Source organism: Euprymna scolopes, chromosome 16, assembly GCF_053919585.1.
Source record: "Euprymna scolopes isolate OS-2025 chromosome 16, ASM5391958v1, whole genome shotgun sequence".
Taxonomy (NCBI): domain Eukaryota; kingdom Metazoa; phylum Mollusca; class Cephalopoda; order Sepiida; family Sepiolidae; genus Euprymna; species Euprymna scolopes.
The window spans coordinates 108,154,560-108,180,048 of NC_136497.1; the positions used below are offsets into that span (position 1 = coordinate 108,154,560).

At 38.8% G+C, this 25,489-nt stretch overlaps 1 protein-coding gene across 1 annotated transcript in view; it reads right to left on the minus strand.

Moving 5' to 3' along the window:
• LOC145296044 (protein FAM98A-like) overlaps positions 1–3,898 on the minus strand; it is a 68,703-nt gene extending 64,805 nt beyond the window's left edge. The window contains exon 1 of the mRNA XM_080142089.1: positions 3,765–3,898. Within this exon, the coding sequence (XP_079998215.1) occupies positions 3,765–3,893 (129 nt within the window). The 5' untranslated portion in view covers positions 3,894–3,898. The remainder of the gene's footprint in view (positions 1–3,764) is intronic.
• Positions 3,899–25,489: the final 21,591 nt, after the last annotated feature.

The following is a 25,489-nucleotide window of genomic DNA, read 5'->3' on the forward strand; positions in this document are numbered from 1 at the left end:
CAATAAGTGCACTAGTACCACAAAATGGTGATAGAATAATAAATTTACTTACGTTTAATTAATGTTATTTTCGCACCATTCATCCACTTTTATCGACTTTTTCTTTTTTTTTAAATAGCATTTTCTTTTTTAAATGACTACGTTTTACTGTTTATGTCTCACTTTTATCGACTTTTTTCTTTTTTAATAGCATTTTCTTAAAATGAATATTAAAATAATTTCCCACTTGTATAAACATTTTTACATGCGCATATAAACAACTATTTTTTTTTTAATTTTTAACTTTTTTCATTTAATGAATAAAATAAATCATTTATCATTACTATGTGTTTTTAGTTTTGTGTGTTGAATGAAACTTTTTTTTTTCATTACAATAAACAAAGGCGATAAAAGTGAGATATTATGCAAATTCGCCTAAAAAAGTAGAATCTCATTTTACGGAATTAGCTAAGAGTGTTAATTTACAATAACACCGATGGCACCATTGGCACTTCTGCATGTCAGTAACATGAAGCGAATGCATGTAATTTAGTTTCAAGAACCGCCGACAGATGTCGTTTGTCAGTCAAAGAACCGGGGTCGATAACTATTGTTGTAATGAAAAAAAAAAGTTTCATTCAACACACAAAACTAAAAACACATAGAAATGAAAAAAGTTGGGAAATTATTTTAATATTCATTTTAAGAAAATGCTATTAAAAAAAGAAAAGAAAAAGTCGATAAAAGTGAGACATAAACAGTAAAACGTAGTCATTTAAAAAAGAAAATGCTATTTAAAAAAGAAAAGAAAAAGTCGATAAAAGTGACACATAAACAGTAAAAAAAAGTCGATAAAAGTGATTAAAAGTGAGATATCTCTATATAAATAAAATGAACTCATTTTTTCCCGTCGGATTTTGACCTTAATAGGATTAAAAATCAAGATATTTCATGCAAATATAATATGCACAAACGGCAGAACAATATCTGAGGTGTGTTATAGGCTTATTATTTCTCAAATTCCTCGATAATCTTAGATTTCTATACTTTTTCTGCTGAGAAGTCACGGCCAAAATCGGTTAAGATCAATGGAAGTGGTAAAATATTTTCTCTCTAATAAATTCCTCCTCCCCCTGCCACCACTTAACACCGTTTGGGGATCGTTCACAAGGAACAGTTGAGAAGAGAACACCGGTTTGGCTTCGTAGTTCTTTCATGTGAAGTTATTTAAAATCACTAAACTAAGCTGCAGTGGCTCTGTGGCGTAGTGGTTAGCGTGCTGGACAATTCACATTATATTTTCACGTTCGCGCCGACCTACCGTAGTCGTTTTTTTTTTTTTTTTTTTTTTTTTTCCTAAACAACTGGAATGGACTTTTCTTGGTGGCCGAACTGTTAAAGTTGCAGATGTTTTTTTTGATTTTTTTTTTCCACACTTTATTTTCCTACTTTTACTCATGACTCCGGGTTTGATCCTTCCTACTTACCTACTATAACATTTTTTAAAACTTCCCCCCCCCCCGTCCCGGAAACAAACACTCGGGCAACGCCGGGTACCCCCCCTAGTTATTAATAAATGTGTAGTAATCTTTTATTTCAATATTCATAAACAGTAAAACAAAGTCAATAAAAATTCATGATCGTTTAGTTACTATGGCAACTAAAACATGTCCTTTGCTCATGCGTGGGGAGAAGTCAGTGTTTTTTTAGGTGTTCGGCAGGGAACTCTAATCGCGACCAGTACCGTTGCATGAATTCTGCTTGAATACCAGGCCGCTTAATCCACTGTTTTACATTTTGTGTGTGGATGTTGGGATCCTGAGGGTCCACAAAATTTTCTGAGTGGTTTATGGTGTAGTGTGGAAAATGTCGGTCGAGGTTAGTATATGCCTTCCAACAATCACTGAAAATTATTGAGCCCGGAAGGATAAACTTGTGCACCAACGGAATCAGTTTTGGCGTCCCGTTTTTCATCTGGGCCAGTCAACGCGACGACAAAACTTTTTTTATAAATTCTTTCAATTCCGCCGAAAAGCCATATCTGACTAGCCATCCTTCCTCTATTATACTTTCGGCGCACGATAAGGGTTTCGTCGATTTCGACAGCTATCCGCCGGATAGCCTATCCGGTCGCCTCCAATGGGTTCCTGGTTGTTAAGCCAGTCCTCACAGACCTCGGAACAGAAGGACCGCCAATCAACTGAGGAGTGTGGTGCGAAATGTCCAGATTTTCGCGTACTGTCCGATGATTCCACATAGGGCTTAAAAAATGATTGACGAACATTATTACTTTCCACGCTGGCATCCGAGCAATGAATGTTCATGTGGTTTCGGCAACAGTGAAACCGCGATATTTTCTTTTTTTTGGGGGGGGATTTTCCTACTTTTGTGTAGTGCGTGCACCTCCAGATTCATTTACCTTCTCGAAACGAACACTCATTTTTGCAGGTAACGCTTGTCGACAAAACACCATGTTTTCGCAAAAATTGCCTGCTCGTGCCTTCTTTGTGAAATGCCTTTACTGTGTCGAAATATTTATTGCTACAACCGTAGCAGAAATCCACAGTATTGGTATTCATCTTTTTTTGGCACTTGAAGAAAATGTTAAAATAACTATTTACAGAAATAAAAAAATTTTTTTTTAAATAATGGAAAGAAATAAATCTATAAAGAGATAAATGTATGAAAAAAAAACTTCTTTGTCACAGAAAAGAGTAAGAAATTTTTTTTTTTTTTTTTTTTAGAATTTAATTTCGCGTGGTTTTTTGTTTGCAGTAAATGCTGAAACTGAAGAAAAAGAAATCGTCTGCTACAATCACTAACAATTTCTGCGCATGCACACCCTCTTCACCAGATAACAGGCAAAAAAAAAAAAAAAAAAAAAATGGCGGGCAGACATTACTATACTCGTAACCATGTGTCAGTTTTATTCATAATTCTAGTCCGCGACACTATTAAATGTTTTTTTTTTTTTTGTTTTTTTTAAAGCAGCAGACCTGACTGGAGCTGTAAACAGTTGGATATTAAAAAAACGACTTCTTAAAGGTAAATATTCGGGTGGTTCCCCAGTGCACTTTCACCAAAAATTGATAGATTTTTAAAGTTTAAAAATCGAAAAAATTAATTCGTAAAATTCAATTGATTTCATTACGTAAAAAATGGCTGTATGAACGCGCGCAGGAACTTTGTAAACAGTTTTTTAAAAAATAATATTTCTATTATTTTTTTAAACAACTTTAATAGTTTATTTTGGAAGTATATTCCATAAAGATAATAAACAAACCACTTTAAAAAGAGAAATGACGAGTTTTTTTTTAAATATTTTATTCGCAGTTTTGTGTTAGGGGTGTCAAATTCCCCAAAAATTCTGATACACCTAGAGGAGGAGCGAGGAGCGAGCACCGAGTTGTTTAATTTGAAATATGATACACGGAATTTTTTTTTAAATTAAATTAGAATTCAATATTTTTTCGTTATTATAAAATAGAAGCACCAACATTTAATATTAATTTTGATTTTTCTTGACATTCGGATCAAGATCAAAGTGTAGTATCATGTTTTTCAGATGCTACACTTCAATTTCTTGTTCTTCTCAGTGACTTGGACAATATTTAATTTTTGTTCATTTTCTCCACGTTAAAAAAAACAATCCTGGGGTCTAACTATGTCCCGTGGGGAGGCAAAGTAAATAAGAATTTGTAGAAAAGACAAACAAAACACGAATGTACAAAAAAAAAACGAAAAGACACGAAAAAGAATCATGAAATAAAAAGCTCAATATATACCTGTGTAAAGGTGATATTAAATGATGTTCCATGTAACATTTTCTTAAACTCTTCATCTTTCAACAATTCTTCAGGATATCCGAGATCATTCAGCGAATCCAAGATATCAGATTCCATTGAAACCGCCATTTGGAGAAATTGCTTTTCTTTTTCTAAAGAAGCCGGTGTCAATGAGCAAAATGTCCCATCTTACAATACGACCGGAAAACAAATCAATAGGGGGAAGAAAAAAAAAAAGGAAGCTAAGGATTTACTTTCACAGAAAGTAATTATGTGTGTACGTACGTAGATACGTACGTATAGTTAAATGTAAGAAACCACACAAGGTATACTTTACAATATGGGACTCAACATGACTGATCTGGTTACAGTAAAAACACAAAATCGGTAAACTTCAATGTAGATAAAGGAAATGCATGCAAAGTTTAAAGTAAAATTTAAATATAACAAAATTAACTTCTCAAGTTGAATAGTTTATTGGAAATGAAGGACGGACAAAAAAGCCATTAAAGAAAAATGCATGACTCATTGTTCGTTAGGGTTCACTTTTTCGTTATGTTTATAGTAATAAATGTTCGAAATTTCATTGAACATTTTCTTTCTTTAATTCTTTGAATTGCTTCTTTTTTCTTCTTTTTTTATTTTTAACTTGCTTTTATATTGTACTAGCGGGGGGGTATCCGGCGATACCCGGGTGTTTGGAGGTGTGTGTAGTCACTGTAGTGTTAAATAAAAAAGAACCGGAGAGGGGGGTCGAACCCGAAGCCCTGAGGCGAAGTTTGAAAATAAAATCGGCCAGCCAGAATGAGTTAGTGAAAGATGTTTGAATTTATTTAAGAACCAAATTGACAGGTGCGCGGCCGGAAGTCGTCGAGCGTTACGACGATGACGTAGGTTTATTATAAGCGAAGTAAAAAAAGAAAACAACTTAAGCGAGAAAAAAAAAACACAAAAAAACTAACGTAAGGTAAACGAACGATGAAAACAGAAAAACGAACACGTGAAAAATGGCTTAAATAAGCCTGTTTCGATATTAAAATTTAAAAAATCGAAAAAAAAAACCCATCTCACACCACGATTTGAACCAAAAACGTTTAGATAAGGAACCAAAGCTTTAACCAACTGAGCTAAGGCGATGTTCACGAAATTTGTTCGGTTTTTCAACTATTTAAAGTAAATCAGGTCACGAGAGGACCGTTTTTGTTGATCCCCTCCTCCTGTCGAAAATTGTCGATTTCGGGGTGAAAAAGTTAACGTTTTTGGCCAATTTTCCGAGCAAAGGATGGAGCTTCGATGTGATACCGAGTTTGTGAATTTTCGTCGCGTCTGTCGAAAGTTTTTAGCAGACATCCAAACATACACACAAACATACATACATACATTTTTGCTTTTATATATATAGATAGATAGAAGACTAGCAGTTCAGCCCGGCTTTGCTCGGGCCCTGTGCGAATACATTTTATGTCAGATTTCAAGTGTTTAGACTAACATTTGTCTGAGTAATTTCGTAGAGACCGCAGAGGTCAATTTTTTTTAACTTTGACCCCAATTTTATTGTTTTGGGCTCAAATCAAAATACAAAGTTTTACCCATGTCCAAGTTACCTACATCTAAAATTTAAAGTCTTTATACCCCAAATTGGCAGAGAAATTTGGTAGAATCTGCAAAGATCAACTCTTTCAACTTTGACCTTTAGAAGCTAAATTTTCGCCCCAAGCTCATTAAAATGCTTACCGCATGTCTGAATACCCGTTATGTATAAATTCCAAGTTTAGACACAAAATTGGCAGAGTAGTTTGCTAGACACCACAAACTTTTGAACTTTGACCCCTTCACAGCTCAAACTTTCGCCCCAAACTGATTAAAAAGCTTGCCCTACCTCTGAATACCCTTATGTAAAATTTCAAATGTTTAGACCAGAAATTGACCGAGTAATTTGGTAGAGACTGCAGAGGTCAATTTTTTTAAAACTTTGATCCTAATGTTGACTCCTTAACATATATTTTTTGGGGTTCAAATCAAATTAAAAAGTTTGATCCATGTCCAAGTAACCTACATTTAAAATTTCAAGTGTTTAGACCCAAAATTGGTGCAGGAGTTTTGTAAAGTTTTCAAAGGTTAAATTATTGAATTATTGAACTCCTTGACAACCAAATATCTGGCCGAAAACCAATTAAAGATTTTCCCAATCTTAATACTCCTTATGTCAAATCTCAAGTCTCTAGACCGAAAATTGACAGTTATTTGGTAGGGAAATGTACACACACACACACACACACACACACACACACACACACATTTTCACTTTTATAGCAGCTGAGCCTGGCTTTGCTTGGGCCCTATGTACTGTTCATAACTTTATGTGCATATGTATATATTAAAAAGTGTGCATATGTACGGTAATGCCTTGCTATATGATATACTTCCTTAACTACTATAGAGAAAAGTTAGTAGAGACTGCAGGAGTAAATTTTTTTTAAACTTTGAACCCAATTTTGACCTTAACATTTATTGTTTTGGGCTCACATCAAATTAAAATGTTTGACCCATGTCCAGGTAACCTATATCTAAAATTTAAAGTGTTTAGACCCAAAATTGGTGGAGGAGTTTGGTAGTCTGCAAAGGTCAACTATTTCAACCGTGTCCTCTTGGCAGCAAAACTTTCGCTCAAACACTGATTAAAAAGCTTGCTGCATGTCTGAGTACCCTTTATGTAAAATTTCAAATGTTTAGACCCAAAATTGGCTAAATAGTTTGCTAGAGACTGCAAAGGTCAAATCTTTAGAATTTTGACCCCTTGGTAGCCAAATTTTCGGCCAAAAACTGATTAAAAAGCTTGCTCTATGTCTCAATACACTTTATGTAAAATTTCAAATATTTAGACCAAAAATTGGCTGGGTAATTTGGTAGAGACTGCAGAAGTCAATTTTTTTTAAACTTTGACTCCAATTTTGACCCCTTAAGATTTATTGTTTTGGGCTCAAATAAATTATAAAGTTTGATCCATGTCCAAAGAACCTATATCTGAAATTTTAAGTGTTTAGACCCAAAATTGTCGGAGTTTGGTAGAGTTCTCAAAGGTCAAATCATTGAACTTTGACCCCTTAACAGCCAAATTTCTACCCGAAAACTGATCAAAACGATTTTCCAAAATCTCAGTACCCCTTATGTTAAATCTCGAGTCTGTAGACTGAAAATTGATAGAGTTCTTGTGTAAGGAAATGTACACACACAGACAGACAAATACATACACACACAGACATTTTCACTTTTATAGATATACTAGCAGGGGTTACCCGGCATTGCCTGGGTGATCGGCCCCCTTCACACTCCGAGGGGTAACAAAAAAAGTCACCCCTCTGGATTTACATGTTTGGTGCCGGCCTCCCCCCTTCAGGGAGAGATAATCCCCAACCCCACCTTCAGGGAGGAGGGTGCCTGGAGGCTTCTCCCCCCCCCCCAAGAAAAAAAGTCCCCTCCTCCTGGCCTCTTCGCCCCCCCCCCACCCTTGGGGGGGGACACCGGCTCCCTCCTTTGGAGGGAGAAACTGCCAAGCTCCCCCCTTTGGGGTGAGAAAATGCCAGGCTTCCCCTTTTGGTGGGGGGATGGTGGCCAGCTCCTCCTGCTTGCCCGTAGGTGGGTGGAGGATCGGACGCCCTTCCGTTAGGAACCCACCCTTGGGGGGAGGTGGAAGGAAAGGGTATAGCCCCTCCCCGCTTCGGATAGGATTTAATAAACAAATAGAATTAAAAAAAAAAGTAGAATCGATCAGGATCGAACACGCAAACTAACGGTTAACAGTTTAGTATGCATACCCGAATTACTCTCTTACCTTTAATAAATAAAAAAATAAATAAAACATGTTATTTTTTAAAAAGTTAATGGTATACTGTGTGTCTAGTCGTGTCACTGTTGAATGTGTCAGTGGGGGGGGGAGAAAATGCCCGAAGGGGGGAGAAAATGCTTGCTCCCCCGTTCGGGGGAAGGATGTCCAGAGGCCCCTCTGGGACAAACCAAAAAATGTTTTTAAATAAAAATTTTCTGGGTCAAAGCCAATAAAAAAAAGTTGTGTTATAATGTATGTAATCAGGTGTAAGATAAGAAAAATAAAATAGGTTGTTATTGACTAAACGGTAATTGTAAAGTGTTTGATTAAACGCAGGTTAAACAGAAATAATGAATGAAAGTGTTAACAGAAATAAAAATATTATCAATATGTTAAAATAAAAAAAAAATGTGCAGACTATAAGATGTAAGTAAGTGATAGTTAAAAATTTTTTGATAGAAAGGCAGACTATAAGATGTAAGTAAGTGATAGTTAAAAATTTGGAGGACAGCGTTTGTTTTCATGTTGTGTGTACGTGTGTGCGGCTTGCGCCAGAGTGTGTGTGTGTGTGCGCGGGTGATGGGAATATTAGCAGTACTAATAATCTGTCCTTTGGAGGACAGCATTTGTTTTCGTGTTGTGTACGTGTGTGCGGCTAGCGTCAGACGGCGCTTTAGTAATGTTGGATTGTGATGGCTGGTGTAAGTTTCGTAATTTTTTAATTTGTAAATGGCAAGTTAGGGAAAAAATAGACCCTCCCAAGATGGACAATAAATAAGGGCATAATATTTTATGGTAAAGTTAAGAACGTAGGAACCATAGTTTTTTAGGAGATGTGATTATTGGATTAACCAATCAGAAACCGTCTGTGGCACACACATCTCTGTTATTATAGATATATAGATAGATATAGATAGACTAGCATTTCAACCCGGCATTGCTCGGGTGTTTGGAGGTGTATGTTGAGCAAAATAAAAAAAGCATCGGTCAATTTTTTAAACTTTGACTCCTATTATGACCCCTTAACATTTATTGTTTTGGCTCAAATCAAGTTATTAAATTAGATTCATGTCTAAGGAACCTATATCTAAAATTTCAAGTGTTTAGACACAAAATTGGCAGAGAAGATTCGTAGAGTTCTAAAAGGTAAAATCGTTGAACTTTGGCCCTTAACAGCCAAATTTCTGGCCGAAAACGGATTGCAAAGATTTTCCCAAATCTCAGTACCCTGTATATCAAATTTGGAGTCTGTAGACTCACAATTGACAGTTATTGTGTAGGGAAATGTACACACACTCACACACACACACACGTAGGGAAATGTATACAGACACACACACATGCAGACACGTTCACTTTTATAGATATATAGACTAGCATGGGTGCCCACGTGTTTGAAAGTGTGTGTTGAGCAAAAAAATTAAAATAAAAACTGGTAATAGGAAGGCAGGCTCAGACCTGTACCACAAAAGAGGAAAAGAACAGGGAAAAAACCTGACGTCTTTTCTGTTACGACCACCGCCAAACCTGAAGTAACATAGGTTTAAATTCGAAAAGAGGGGATGACTTTCGAAAATATTGGTGCAAAAAGCGACCTCTCCCTGTAGAAAAGTGCCCTGTTGAAGGTGAAGAAATTAATGTCTTTAGCCAATTTTTCGGTATTTGTCGTCTGAAGGGTTGAGCTTCAAAACGATACTGATCTTGTCAAAATCCATTGACTCTGTCGAAAGTTTTAGGCAGACATGCAAATATACATAGATACATTTATATATTGGTAACTCAAATTTTCGACCCAAACTGATTAAAAAGCTTGTCCTATCTCTGAATACCCTTATGTAAAATTTCAAATGTTTAGACCAAAAATTGGCCGAGTAATTTGGTAGAGATCCAAAAGGTAATTTTTTTTAACTTTGACCCCTTAACATTTATTGTTTTGGGCTCAAATCAAGTTATTAAATTAGATCCATGTCCAAGTAACCTATATCTAAAATTTTCATTGTTTATACCCAAAATTTGCGGAGGGATGTGGTAGAGTTCTCAAAGGTCAAATCGTTGAACTTTGACCCCTTAACAGCCAAATTTCTGGCTGAAAACGGATTACAAAGATTTTCCCAAATCTTTATACCCTGTATATCAAATTTTGAGTCTGTAGACTGAAAATTGACAGTTATTGATACAGACAGACAGACAGACACTTTCACTTTTATAGATAGATATTTCACCATTTCATATTTTAGTAATAAATGCTCGTGTTGTTCAGTTTTGCTTGGAGCAAAGTGTTATGCTACACTTCACCTTTTCTGTCCTCAGTCATTGGAAGAGAAATCCTTCTAGACTAAGGCAATTTTTATTTTTTTTTCCAATCCAGAGTTTCCCATTTTGGGGAACTGGATTTCTCCACATTAAAAACCGACCTTGTATCTAACTCTGCCTTTGTGGGGAGGCAAGTAAATAGGAAGATATATGGCAGCTGAAAAACGTTTTTCGACCCCAATAAAAGCATTGCAATGCATTAATTTCCTCCCTGCGCACTTGTTGTTCTAATTATCAACTAGCCACTACTTGTGTTTTAAACTTTTAAAAAAGCGTTATAAAATAGTAAAAACACTAAAGCTTTTTCGGTTTGTTGTCTTTTTTGAAAGAGGGGTTAATCAAAAGAACCGGTATGTAAACACTTTGCAATATTTTTCAAGAATCATATACAAATGTGGAATAGTGGAGCAGTTTTTTGTCCTGCCTGGGAAGTATGAAGATTATATTTAGGTTCCACATAGACCCGCTATTAAGGAGGGAATTGAAGTGACAACAAAAATTCGTCCCATATTTAACTGCCCCCTGAAACGTCACGGGGGGACATCAATTAATGACGCTGCCTACATGGACGTGAACTTATCTGCTAAATTATTGGATTTATTGCCATGATTCAGTAAAAACGAACATGTCCTACTACGTGATATAAGGAAGGCCTTCTTACAAATTCAACTTAAATCAGAAGAGGATAAAAACAGATTTTGTTTTTACCTTAAAAAAGGTGACAAATTATGTACTTAGAGGTACAAAACAATTATATTTGGGTTGAATACTAGCCCCTTCACTCTGAACTTCATTTTGAAATTCCATGCAGAAAAATATGCAAAAGATGCAGCATCACATGCTATTTCCACCAATTTTTATGTGGATAATCTTGTCACTACCAGTTGTGACGGAGAGTCCCTACTTGCTATTTATAACAATGTTCATAGCAGATTGTTAGACGCAGGCTTCGATTTGTGATCCTGCAATTCTAACTGTTCTAAGATATGTTGGAAGATGAAACTATTTCTTCTCCCTTCCCAGCCTTTGAGAAGGTATTGGGATACTTATATGATCCTATTCAGGACTAAAGCCGTTTCACAAGTAAGTCGGATTCTACCTTTTTAGGCGACTACGTGTGAAAAGAAAGAAGAGGCTTGAAGTTTGGTTCCAAGTTCTGCAGAAGGGCAGGTCCTGTAGAATCAGCAGAAAAGAAAGTCCTGTAAAGTCAGCAGACGAGCAAGTCCCAAAAAATCACACACACACTAAGGTACTCTTAAAGCTGCAGCAGTTCACCGATACGATCACACTGACGTCGATCGTAGAAAAGACACCCCCATGCTCCAAACACACTCCCTTTATCCTTCCGGCGTTCATCCTCGGCCAATGGACGAGTGGGGGACCCGGCTTAGACACGGCAAAGAACGGTCGCGTGGGGCCCAGTGATGATCGCACAATCTACAAGATGAGGATGGCGCCATTTTGGAATTTCTCCCGGGTTTCGGCCATGCACGTACGCACACCATAGGAGCGTTCCAAGGTAAGGCATGACGCGCAGACACGTGGGCGCTTCCTCCCTTCATTTTCTTCGACTCTACACCCCCCCCCTGGTCTCAAGATCACACATGCGGCATTGCGGCCGCGGTCGTTTGATGCGGGCGCTCCTACGGAGGGGGATTAGCTGGGGCTTCTTCATCTCCACCAGTGCCACCCGGGTCAGTGTCCACAGTCCTACCATCCGTCTGCACTTCATCTTCCTCCGAGCTACCTGGGTCAGTGTCCACAGTCCTACCATCCGGCTGCGCTTCATCTTCATCTTCATCCGAGCTCTCAGAAGTGGTGCTGGAGCTATCGCCATCCGTGCTGAGGTTCTCAGCCATAGGCCGGATCCACATTTCATCACTGGATGATTCATTACTTTCACTGTTCACCATTTGGTTTATATCAAGGGCGGGCCGGACATCCCTTACATGGCGTGGGACACCATCAACCAGCACAGCCTGCTCACCGATTATGCCGGTGATCCGTCCCTGTCTGAACCTGGTCGTGCATCAGTTATTGGGAGGCCTTACCCAGACGGTGTCCCCTGACTTGTACCGTCCTTGCGTCTTCTTCTGATTAGGAGGCGGGTAGGCGTCAATGCCCTTAACACGCACTCGATAGCGATGTATCGCATTAGCAGGTGCACTTTCAGCAGTCGCGTCATCCTTTGGCGTTGTATTGTACCTATATACCGCCTTCGCAATCGTGCATTGCTTCCTTGCTGCTATCCGTTTCACACTTCGGTGGCACCGCTCTGCTATACCGTTGCCACTCGGCACATACGCACACCTGTGTCTAAGCCGGGTCCCCCACTCGTCCATGAAATGCCTGAATTCCCCGCTGCAAAAGGCTGTGTCGTTGTCCGTGAGAATCTCTTCGGGTGGCCCCCGCTCGTAAAATATAGACTCTAATTGGCGGATGACACTAGCCGAGTCCTGTCCTGTTAAGAGTCGCCAGATCGCAAACCTCGTCGGTCCGCAATCGATTAGTGTGAGGAAGTGCTGACCACCATAGTGGGTTATGTCCATGCCCAGCCGGCTCCAAGTCCCGTCGACTTCCAGCTGACCTTTCTGCCATTTGGTGGGAGCCGGGTCGATTGACTGGCATATTTGGCATTCCTTGACCACTGATTCTACTCTGTTTTTGGACACTGACGGGTTGGTTAAGTGTGCAAAATAATATGTCCGTCTCACTCCGGGGTGTCCAGTGTCGTGGTGTACCCTCTTGATTTCATCCGTCTCCTCAATAGAGGCAGCACATAACGATCCTGGTTCGGCTTCTTTCTTCATTGCGTCGAACCACCTCTGGGGCACACGGGTGAGTTTATCTGCAAGATTGCGGGTGGAGCGACAAGCACCGCGTTCACCGATAGGTTGTACTCTTCCACCAACTTCCTTAGTGTCTCTAACCTTCGTCTGATTAGACTTTCAGTAGCCGCCTTGGTATGCACTCTCGCTTTGCCTGTTAGTGTGTCAACTATCCAGTGGTACACGCACAGCGAATCTGTGTGTAAGCACAATTCTTTAACCTTCCACTGGAGTGCCATATTTACTCCCTTTATCGCCGCATCCAACTCCGCTAGGTTGATGTGAGTGGCATCATCCAGTGGTCGCAACCAGCAGGCGTCCTCAATCACAGACCCGTTCATTTCCAATAGTGCCCCGATCGCGAGGGAGCTCGCATCCACCCACACATTTAGTCTGTCTCCCTGACAAACTGCATCTGAGTATTCACCCAGACACCGAGTACATAATTCTAACTGTTTAACCCTTCAGCATTTCACCTCGAAGGAAGGAAATTTACTACAGTTCTTAATCGAATGGTCTGTAGCTTCGCACAGCTTACATAATAAAGTGGCCTTCACCTCACGTAGGGAAGAAAACACCATATTGGATTTCATCTTAGGTGAAGAAGGCACCAATTTTGGTGCGCAAAGATCCCGCCAAACATTGAGCGGGGCGGCTAATATTCCATAATTTCAAACACATGGGTGATATTATTCACTTCTACTCATCAATTCTCTTCTTATAACATTAGGAAATTTAGCAAATAATATGTGGGCTATCAATGGCCCTGAGGTTCCACCCTCAACAAAAAAAATCAGTCCCATAGGACTTGTCAAGTTTGGTCAAATCTCTTAACTTTTTCGAGAAACGACTTCAAAATTTTAAAATCTGTTATTAAGAGACGAAGGAGGAATAATTTCCTCAAAAACCCTGCTTTTAATCAAATCAGAATTTAAATATTTTTCCCTTAACAATTTTAGGGCTACATCATAATTATCTGATGTTACATCTAAAATAGACATTATATCAAATGCATTTGGATTTCAGCACTAACAGTCTGTCAGCTTTATTTAAACTATCAGTGCAAAATTCGAATTTGTTCAGAAATGTTCTGAACGAAAATTTATCATCTATGGGCATGCTGGAAAATCTTGGGCAGTCCAATTGCATTTTTACAGGCATAACCTTCGAAGCTTGCATAACTTGAGGTGCATCTAATTTTAATTTTAACGATAGCAATTTTTCTTCAATTTTTTAAGAAAACCTTTCCGAAACCTCGCAAAGCTGCAATTTTTCCTCTTCTAGAGTCTTGATTAGAATTTGGTCTATCAGATGGTCCAGATTTCTTAACCAATCTCTAATTACTACTTCTGGAGACCTGAAAAAATCTGAAGTGTTGTTAATTTCCAACCACTTTACCGCACTATAATTGCGAAACCATTTGGCCTCACATTTAGACTTTAGTTCCTTTAGGGCCATATTTCGTGCCTCAAGAACAATTAATAAAATAACAGAAATATAATTATCTGCAAAAATTAAGGTGGCGAAAACCACCAATATTATTCCAAAATGGAATTATGAATCACAAATAAGCACACTAACGAAATGGCCGCCAGCGATTAAGAAGCCAAAGCTCTAACGAATATAATCGAGTTACACATTTTTAACCAAATTCGAAATTCCCGAGCTACCAATGATACCTAACAAGTGGGGAGGGGGGATTAAACCCTTTCTTGTGCCCTAAAGATTTTTTTTAATAATAAAATTTCAACTCGCATTATCATTTTAAAACTGACAACAGCAGCACAACATAATTAATACATTAAACATGGCATCACGATTACAATCAACATTAGCAATCTCTATTTAAACACGCTAATTAAATGGCCGCCAGCAATTAATCTCAATTTTAATTAATCAATAATTTAAAATCAAATTAATATCCAATGCCTGTAATAAACACATTCAAAGTGTGACTTTTACAATTAACATTTAAATTGCGAAAAAAAAAAAATTAAAGGTTTCTTTTCGGTTTTTTTTTTTTAGATCAACAGAATTTGAACCAAAGCCTTTTTTTTTTTTTTTTTCAATTTAGTCACATACAAATGATCCACATGGGATCTTAATTCGAAAAATGCAACTATAATACGCTAGTAACTTATGACCCCAATTTCAAGGTCGAATTAAATTATTATCTAACACAATTTTAAACGTAAGAATTCCAAATGTTTTTTTCTTACTTACTTTTTTAAGAGTGCATATCGTCAATTAAAACTTACTAAGTCTTATTAGTTTTTTGTGACATAAGTTACATTAACAAAATAATTACCTTTCTGATTTAACGAAACAGAAAAAAAATATTTTATCTTTTAATCTGCTCAAATTATGAAAAAAAATTCTGCTTGTCTTAAATCAAGAATTTATACAAATTATAACTAATCATTATGTTAGCAAAAATATGAGATTTTATTACGCTTCACAAAAGAAACTGACAATATATTTAACTAGCCATTTTGCAAAAAATGAGAATCTAAACGTTTCCACAAAGAGAATCATTTTATTTTCGTCGTTTTTGCAACAAAGTGAGAATCTTTTTCTTTAACGTTTTGCAACAAAAGAGACTAAGCTAGCACGTTTTACAATAAAACGATAATTTTTTTTTTTTGCAAAAAAATGAGAATCTATTCATTTTGCAATAAAATAAGATGTGAGAAATTTCTTTCCTACACACTCAAATTTTGTCCTGCAGAAGCAAATGAATTCTACAAACAAAAGCCAAACTCAAAATTTATTCATAAATAACAGCAATGAAAGTTCTTCAGTTCCGGTATAGTCTGTCATAATATAGGCTAAGAGACTATTAGTCGCCTAGAGTTATGCCCCTTGGCCCGTGACGTATGAATCTCGTCCGCCATTGTTTCTCAGTGCAACGTTTACTACTAGACAATAAAGAACGCATTTTACACCACCTTCGAGTCTGTTTATCAATGCTTCCAAAGTATGTATTATCACGACATGGTGTCTGAAGTGGGATCCTCTAAAGAATCAAAGGAATAGTAACAATATTACCCTAAAAAAAAAACAAAAAAAAAAAACGAACATTTTCGGGATCTAAAAAAAAAAATTAATACAAAAACACACGTGGTGTCGGTATTTTTCTCGCAATCGACGATGAATACATATTCGCAACTACTACCTCCAACAATCGATTGGAACACTTCAAATTTGGCCAAATCAATGGACCGATTTATCAGGCAAGTTCATTTATATTTCGACGGCCCAATGAAAGACGTAGATTCAGACACAAAGTTAAATTACTTGCTAATATGGTCTGGTATCGAGGGCCAGGAAATAAGTGACACTTTTCCCTTTCGACAGGGAGAAGAAAGGACATTGGATAAATATATCCAATTTTTTAAGGAATATGCGAATCCACGATCGAACTTTCGTGTAGCTAGACACAACCTACTAAAATGTAAACAAAACGCGGATGAATCGGCACACGCATTTCTAAGTCGGCTGCGTCAGACAGCCAAACAGTGTGAATACGGTCGGACGGTGGAAGAGACCATTGTGTTGGACCTATTCATATTCGGTATTTATTTACAGTCTGCACAAAAGTCCCTAATAAGAGAAGGAAGCGATCTCACGATCGAGAAAGCACTCGGAATCGTTGAGACAGAAGAAGCCACGTGTAAACAAATGGAAGCATTACGTACAACAGCAGTAGAAGACAGCTCTACACTCGCAGTTAGAGCCAGACAGCCCAGTGGACCTACCACATGTGGTAATTGTGGCACAAAACACCATCAATATAAATGCCCAGCTAAAGGCAAATACTGCCTAAAATGCAATAAAAAGGGACACTTTGCTAAAGTTTGCCACTCTAAAATGGGAGACGAGGGGCACACACGCAGACAGTCATTCCAGCCACAGAGGAAATATAATAAGAATAAAATCCACATGGCAGCAGCACATATGGGTAGCAACGACGACAGTTCCACAGAGGAGCTGTACTTTCACACAGTAAAGGAATTACCGTTAGCGACCACAGAAGCTTTCACAAAACTGAAGATAGGCAACAGCAAAGCCCAAATAGAGGTTGACGCGAAAATCGACACAGGTGCAATGAGCAACCTGTTACCTAAACAGGTATTCAAGGAACTGAAAGGAGTACCACTGGAAAAATCAGCTATAAGGCTAATTGCGTTTGGAGGCTCAACGATAGACCAAGAAGGGACCTGCCGTTTAGGGGTCAGATCCCGCGACAAGTTCGTTAAAGCGACCTTTCACGTGGTGAAATCAAGAGACCCTATACTAATAGGACTCCAAACATCAAGAGAATTAGGGCTAGTCACCCTTAACTTGGCTATAAAAACGGACACAACTCATGTGACGGACAAAGCATCCCGGCCTACTCCCCCGCACGACATGAAACCGGTCCCCGTGCAGGAACCATGTACGATGGGAAACCTTGGAGAAAGGAGGAAAATCATTGAGGAATTTCCAGACGTATTCGACTCCATTGGTTGTCTGCCAGGTGAACACACCATCCATTTAAACCCCGAAGTACCACCAGTTGTCCACCCACCACGGCGAGTCCCAATATCCCTAAAAGGAAAGTTGAAATTGGAGTTGGACTCCTTAGAGGCCCAGGGAATAATTTCCCCTGTAAAGGACCCAACGCCCTGGGTAAACTCATTCGTCTGTACCACTAAAAGGAACGGATCGGTCAGGCTATGCCTCGACCCCCGAGACTTAAATAAAGCAGTGCACAGACCACACTATGCGACTCCGACATTCGAAGACATCACTGCGGAACTAGACAACGCTAGATGGTTCACAAAAGTCGATATCAAGTCCGGCTACTGGCATTTGAAACTGGACGAAAAGTCGAGACGTCTCACAACATTCATTACCCCACATGGCAGATACATGTACAACAGGTACCCCATGGGAGTCAAATCTGCCCAAGATGAGTTCCAAAGAGCCATGCAGGAAAACTTCGGAGACCTCGAAAATGTCCTATCCATATGCGACGACATAGTAGTGTACGGATTCGAGGAAGACGGCAGTGACCATGACAAGGCACTGAGGCAGCTAATGTTTAGAGCAAGGGAAAGAAACTGCAGGTTTAATTCAGAGAAATTTGTGGTGAAAACCTCCAAAATCCCTTTCTACGGCCACATAATCTCAAGAGACGGTGTCAAGCCAGATCCCCGGAAAATAGAGGCGATCACACAGATGCAACCCCCCGAGGATGCAAAGCAGCTCACCAGCTTCCTAGGCCTGGTGAACTACTTGAACAAATTCTCTCCACGACTCGCGACACTGACAAAACCCCTACGTGAGTTAACATCGAAGAAGAATGACTTCACATGGTCTTCACAGGAGCAACAGGCATTCGAAGAAATCAAAAAAGAGATCGGAAATCATACGACACTCCGATACTTCGACCCTAAAGAACCAATAGTGCTACAGGTAGATGCGTTTTCAATGGGTATAGGCGCGGCTCTGCTACAAAACGACAGACCAGTAGCATTCGCGAGCAAAGCACTTTCCGGACCAGAAACACGCTACTCAAACATAGAGAGGGAGATGTTGGCTATCGTCTTTGGCCTGGAGAAATTTCACAGTTACGTTTGGGGCCACAAAACGACAATTCATACGGATCACAAGCCATTGGAGTCGATAGCATTGAAAAATCTAGCACAAGCACCCCCAAGACTGGCTAGAATGTTATTGAAGGTCGAGGGATATGATTTTACTGTAAAATATACCCCAGGAAAAACAGTTCCAATTGCAGACTGCTTGTCACGAGTAGCACCCAGACCCAGTGGGCACATTGAAGGGATCGATCTCAACGTCCATAGCATGATCTCATACCTCAACTTTGCGCCGACGAGAGTTGAAGATATAAGAGTGGAAACATCCCAGGATCCACTCCTAAAGCAACTTGTAAGCATGGTATTGACCGGCTGGCCTTCCAACCGGGCTGACTGCCCAGGAATTCTCCTGCCATTCTGGAATTTCAGAGATGAGATTGGGGTCCAGGATGGAATTCTACTCAAGAGCCAGAGAATCATTATCCCAGCCTCGTTGCAAAGAGGCATACTGGAAGAGCTGCATGCTTCACACCAAGGAGTAGAGAGAACGAGGTTACGAGCGCGTTCAGCGGTGTACTGGATAGGGTTAAATAAGGACATAGAAGATATAGTCCGAGAGTGCCACACATGCCAGAAATACCAAGCCAGTATCCCGCCCGAATCAATACTCCAGCACGAAACCCCTACGTACCCCTGGCAGTACGTCAGCACAGACTTGTTCACATTGGCAGGGAAAGAATATCTGCTTGTGGCAGATCAGTACAGCCGAAACCCCTTCGTACGACGCCTTCCGTCCGCCTCATCAATATCCGTTATTAGAAGTATTAAGACGATATTTGAGGAACAAGGAGTGCCGGAAATCTTGTACTCGGACAATGGTCCACAATTTACAAGTAAAGATTTCAAGGATTTCGCCAGGACGTACAGCTTCCAACACAGGACATCGTCCCCACATTACCCCAAGTCTAACGGATTCGCCGAAAGAATGGTGGGAACATGCAAGAAAATTTTGACAAAGGCAGGGGAAACTGGTCAAGACAGCTACCTAGCAATGATGGCTTACAGAGCCACCCCACTGTCATCAGACATTAAGTCCCCGGCAGAGTTACTCAACGGACGAAAAATATGGACACCCCTAGTATCCAAGCAACAACTTGGCGATGAGCAGACTAGGACAGCCATACAGAAACAGAAAGATCATTCTAAGGTCTGCTATGACAGGAAACATAACAGACACCACTCCCACCTACATGCAGGACAGAATGTCTATGTCCAGCAGGAAAAAGCAAAGATATGGGAGCCTGGAAAAATTCAGCGCTCCAGCGTGACACCCAGATCCTACATAGTTGAATCTGAGAACGGTAACACCTATAGAAGGAACAGGCAGTTCCTCAGACCAGCTGGGAGGAGACCAACAACCGCAAATAGATCCGACCAACCTTGCCCCAGCGACTCTCCACCGGATCCCACCCAGAAGGAAGGTCCCCCCCCTAAACAAATCGAACAGCCAACCACCGAACAACACTCCAGCGGCACGCCTCACACCCGAACTGAGAAACTCACCCCCGAATTAAGAAGATCTCAGAGACGAGTGAATGCTCCTCAGAAACTGAACTTATAGGTTACACTATCCTAAAAAAAGAGACAATACCATTACCCCAGAACAATGGAGACAAGCTAAATAATATATTAGAGACTATGTTATCCCTTAATCAGATAAAGGCTAAATATCGCCCTTGGACTATATACATATATATGGAAGGGAAGGGATGTCATAATATAGGCTAAGAGACTATTAGTCGCCTAGAGTTATGCCCCTTGGCCCGTGACGTATGAATCTCGTCCGCCATTGTTTCTCAGTGCAACGTTTACTACTAGACAATAAAGAACGCATTTTACACCACCTTCGAGTCTGTTTATCAATGCTTCCAAAGTATGTATTATCACGACATAGTCCTTTTGCAAAACGGTGGCCCGATTTGCCCCCATACGTATGGAGCCTTTAGTATGAATTCCTATTGTTGGAATGTTAGTTCATTGTTTCTTTGGAAGGATCCATGAATGTACACAGTAGATTTGGCTGGAATGTTGGCGCTTATAATTAGGCATATGTGAGACATGCCGGTCTCTAGATAAATTGAGATAAGATTCATTATTTGGTGAATAAACCGTGAAGAAATAATCTTTAATGCCATCCTGTAATTAGGATAATTTCCGCCTTATAAAATTGTCTCTGCTTGTAGAGATGTGATCCTTAGTTCACCAACAGTTTGGTGATACATCATGAAGGAATTGGCGTAGCTCCCTTCTTTCCTGGCAGCTACAGGAAGCGAGTCTGTTACATACCGAATCTTTCTGCAGACTGAAAAATAAACACATGAATACAAAAGAGGCGCCAAGTCAAATTACTTGACACATTCAAATTTAAACCAATCACAGACTGGCTAGAAAACTGTGTAGGCGGCCTTAAAGGAAACATGGCGGTTGAATGTGGAATTTCTCACATTATCTGAAAATCAAAATTTTATGGGTTTTTTTTTCGTTTGTGGATAAAATAGAAAAAATCGACATAACATCCACCCACACAAAACGCCCACATGCATTGGTGCATGTGAGTTGCACGTGAAAGTTGTGTGGCTGACGTTTTTTGAACAAAACTACTGCTATTGCGTTTTTTCCTTATTTGAGTGGAAAAATACTGGTGTTCTGAAATGCATCGCAACAAGTGTATTCAGCTCTTATAGTGAGGGCAGATTTTTCTATCTACCGATTTCTACATTCTCTCTCTCTCTCTCTCTCTCTCTGGTTCACAAATAAGCACCTCTAGGCTCGAAAAAAAGGTTAACTGTCCATTTTATTATTTTGAGTGTAAAAACGATTAAATTTATAATTATTTTTCTTTGTGACTGAAAAAGTGTCAACTATTCTAAACTTATGCTGATGGAATAATTTCTGCTGTCAAAACTTGCTATTTCAAATTTAACACAAAAACTCGCTACTCCAAAACTCGACACACTGCTGTAAAAACTTGCTACTCCAATGTCCAAATCCAAATCAAGTGAGTCTTTGAAAAATCAGATTTTTTATTTAAACTGAAAAAGCATCTCATTTGCATATTAGGTGATAAGATCGCCATTATATAAAGAGAAGCAGCAGCCATATTTATTTCATTTCTGCATTCTTTTTATCTGCACTAGACACTACTGACTGCACAGCAACAGGTTTATACCAATTTTTAAGGCCCCCTTGATCTTCATATCAATAATTGGTTCCATCATCCAAGCTGAGTGTCTTTGTTCATGGTTCTTCTTTAGGGACTTCATTGATTTCCTGTTCTGGTGGTAAGGAAACTCTCGGTATATATAAGATGTGATGTGGCACACCATCAACTGCCACTTTTGTAGCGTCTACCCCGGAACTAAAATTTGACAGGGACCTTTTGATGTGTCACCGTTTCCGGAGAGTTCCCATAAAGAGGACAAAAAAAACATGTGGCCCCAAACTTGAGTTGTCTCTCTTCCTCTTTTCTGCTGGAATCTCGGTGAAATGAGATGTGTTCTTCACCGCTGCATCTTTTTGCATGCACTCTTACTACATCAAAAACACTAAATGGAACAAAAATAATTCTCCTTATCTCTCCACTCCACGTTCTACACAAACTAGTTTCACCAAAGAGACATTTAATCTTCATGTTTTTTCTTCAAATTTACCAAAAAAAATATTTACCCAGTCAAGAAGGATTTCTTCGTTTCATTCTACCAACCAATGGACACTAAAAACAATATGAGTGTAACACATAAAAAAAATGGCAAATAAATTTACACTTTCCTTTTTTTATGCCATGTCTGATTATTTTTATTTATTTTTCTAAAAATTATTTTACGGGAGGTGCCCGTCATTTTGTCTGGCGACACTAACACCACGCGGTGGCCGATGAATGACGAGAGCTCTAGCAGTATCAGAATTTTGGGGGAATTTTTGACACCCCTAACAGAAAACTGCGATTAAAATATAGAAAACTCGTAATTTCTCTTTCTAAAGTGGGTTATTTATTTTCTTTATAGAATATGCTTCCAAAATAAACTATTTAAGTTGTTTAAAAAATAATAGAAATATTATTTTTCATTGTTTAAAAAACATTGTTTACAAAGTGCGTGCGTGCGCTCTGGGAAGCCCTTTTGTTACGTAGTGAAATCAATTGATTTTTATGAGATGAATATTTTTCAATTTTTAAACTTTAAAAATCTATCAAAATTTTCCTATTCGTTCAATTGTTACGTTTTTTTCAGGGTGAATGTAAAATTTTATGCTCTTTTCGATAAACTAAATATAATATTTTAGACAAACGTTGTTTTATAAATTCACCCCCCCCATTTTGGAATGTCTATGAGAATTTTAATAATTAATTTTGTTCGGCACGTTTTATATATGACAAATTGAAGATAAAACATGAATAAATAAAATACTCAAATTTAAAACAACAAAAAATATCACTTATCTGTAAATTTACCGGTAAAGTCCAAAATTTAAATCCTTCTTTTTTCGATAACCACGTGTGTTTTTTTTTTTTTTTTTTTTTTTTACGTGGAAGCTTAATTTTTGTTTAGAATGTTCCAGTAATTAATGGTCGATCAGTTTATATTTTTATATTTAATTCCTGGTTTCCTTTTTTTCGATATAAAAAAAAAAGACGAAATCGGATAATGCAGATTTATAGTATAATAAAAAAAAAAATTCAGGTATTTCTTTAAGATATTAAAAAAAAAAAAATAACATTGCATATCTGCGTCATATCGTAATTCGTGTTAATGAAAAAATGAAAACTCCCAGTTTTTTATTTACGATAGCGTAAAGGCACAAAAATAAAAAAAAGGACAAGTTATCTCCCTTAAATCTGTTCATTGCAATGTGGCCATAAAGTGGGTGCCCATTTGACGTCACATCATTATAGAAAAGTGACCCCCCACTTTGTGACCATTTGTAAAATTTTTTATCTTGGAAACTACTAGTTTCGTTTGCCGTATATATAAATGGTTATTTCCGTTTTCAGCGCCTCCGAAAACCTTTAAAAGTGGAAAATTTGAAGGAATATAATCCAATATCGAGATTATTAAGGTTTCTGAATTAGTGTTTTTTTTTACACTTATAGGCCTCCGTACATAAGTAAGAGATAATTTTTCACTTCCGGTGTCGTTACAAGTTGCTTGAAAGCCACGCGTGGTCGTGATGTGTGTTGGAAAAATCCTTCCATTTAAAAAATACATGGATTATAATACATAAATATGAATAAATTCTCATACAGGAAGATTAAAAGAAAGCATATCTTACTCATTAACCAGGTAAGTTCTTTATTTTGCCGTTAAAATAATTATCGTAAGATTCAAGTAATGTTATTGTTCAACAATCCGTGTAATGTTAAGTGAAGAAATCGAAGGAAAAATAAATAAAATTGTTTATTTCTCTATTAAAGCTTTTATGATATTAAAATTTGGTCTTTGCTCGTTTTATTGAAATAAAATTTACGGGTTTAAATTACGTTTTACTATTATTAAAATCTGATAGAAATATAGGTGTATATTCAAAATGGCGACTCGCCTGAAAATTTCCCCAAAATTCTGATACTGCTAGAGCAGCTCTCTTCACTGGTGACCCCTTTCATCAGACTTTGGTAGAACACGCGATGAGCTAACATTTCTAATTTGGCAGTTTAAAGACCTCCAAACTACTTAACAGTTTCTCTCAACACAGGCCAGGGCGGCTTTGAAAGAATACCACTCATCGGATCTATGTGAGGCTTTTCTTCAAGTTGATTTACAGATATAGAACTAACCTTCACCTATTGGCATTACCTTGTACCGTTCGACAACTAGTGATACCCTATCGGCAACAACGGCAATACAGGCCATTCTCAAAATTCCGTCTTTTTGGACACACGACCTGACATTGTGGTTTGCCCACGTGGAAGCACACTTTTTCACTCAGCGAATTCACGGCAAATTGACTAAACTGAACCACATGGTGGCCGCACTCATGCACGAGATGATGGCAGAAGTCCATGACTTGATTATGGCACTCCCAGGATCTATTTCTTATGACACCTTTAAGTCAGAGTTAATCATCAGAAGAACAACCAACTCCCAACAAAAGCGTCTCTGGCAACTGCTGATCGAGGAGGAACTCGTTGACTGAAAACCATCCCAACTACTGAGACAGAGGTAACAATTAATGGGCAAAAGCGTTTTACAGCTGGACATCCTCAAACAATAATTTATTAGCAGGCTGCCGTCCAGTATTCAGATGATACTAGTGTCTTCCAAAGACACCACCTTGGTCGAGGAATTGGCGAAGTTGGCGGACAAAATCATGGAAGTAACAGTTTCTGTATCCCCGGTGCATGCACAGGCCCCAAAGGATTTCTTTACCGAAACCTCAGTCATCTCCACAGATATCCATGAAGAACTGAAGAGACAGGTCCAACTAATCCAAAACCTGAGTGACTAGATTCGTGATATGGAGCTCGGACCAAGTAGATACCCGCATCCGAGCGGACAGGACCATTCCCGACGACAAAGTAACAGCCGAAATTGTGGCAGGCTGTATCAATTCCATGCGCGTTACGGCGAAAAAGCTTTCTGATGCCACAAGCCTTGCTCTTTCGTGAAAAACGATAAGCAAGCAGGAAACGGCCAGGCCAGGCAGTAGGGGTGGCCGATACCCCTGGCAGAAACCACATTTGTCGCAACTGTGTAGTCACTCACACAAGCGCACACACATGCGCAAATAACGAACCATTATACATTGCAATTTTCCCGGCACATTTTGAAAAAAAACATAATTTCTCAGCAACAGCACAATTTCAAATACGCCCACACACTTTTCTCAAACAACAAAAATAAAAATAACATGTTTGGCAGACGTAGATGAAAGCACCATCACGTGACACAACCAGCCAATGAGAAAATTAAGTAGATAATCTTTTTAACAAATTTCCAAACACCAAAATATCAGCAGAAGCTAATGCTCTCTGGAGCCGGTCTGGATCTATAAAAAGAGCATTTTGCGCCCAAATGAGTCAGTCGACCTTTTGAGCAACATGGCGTAGACATCAAAGTCGACCCGTCCACGCTGGGTGGTACGCCCGACAATTAATTCCTCCACATGCTACCCTAATGG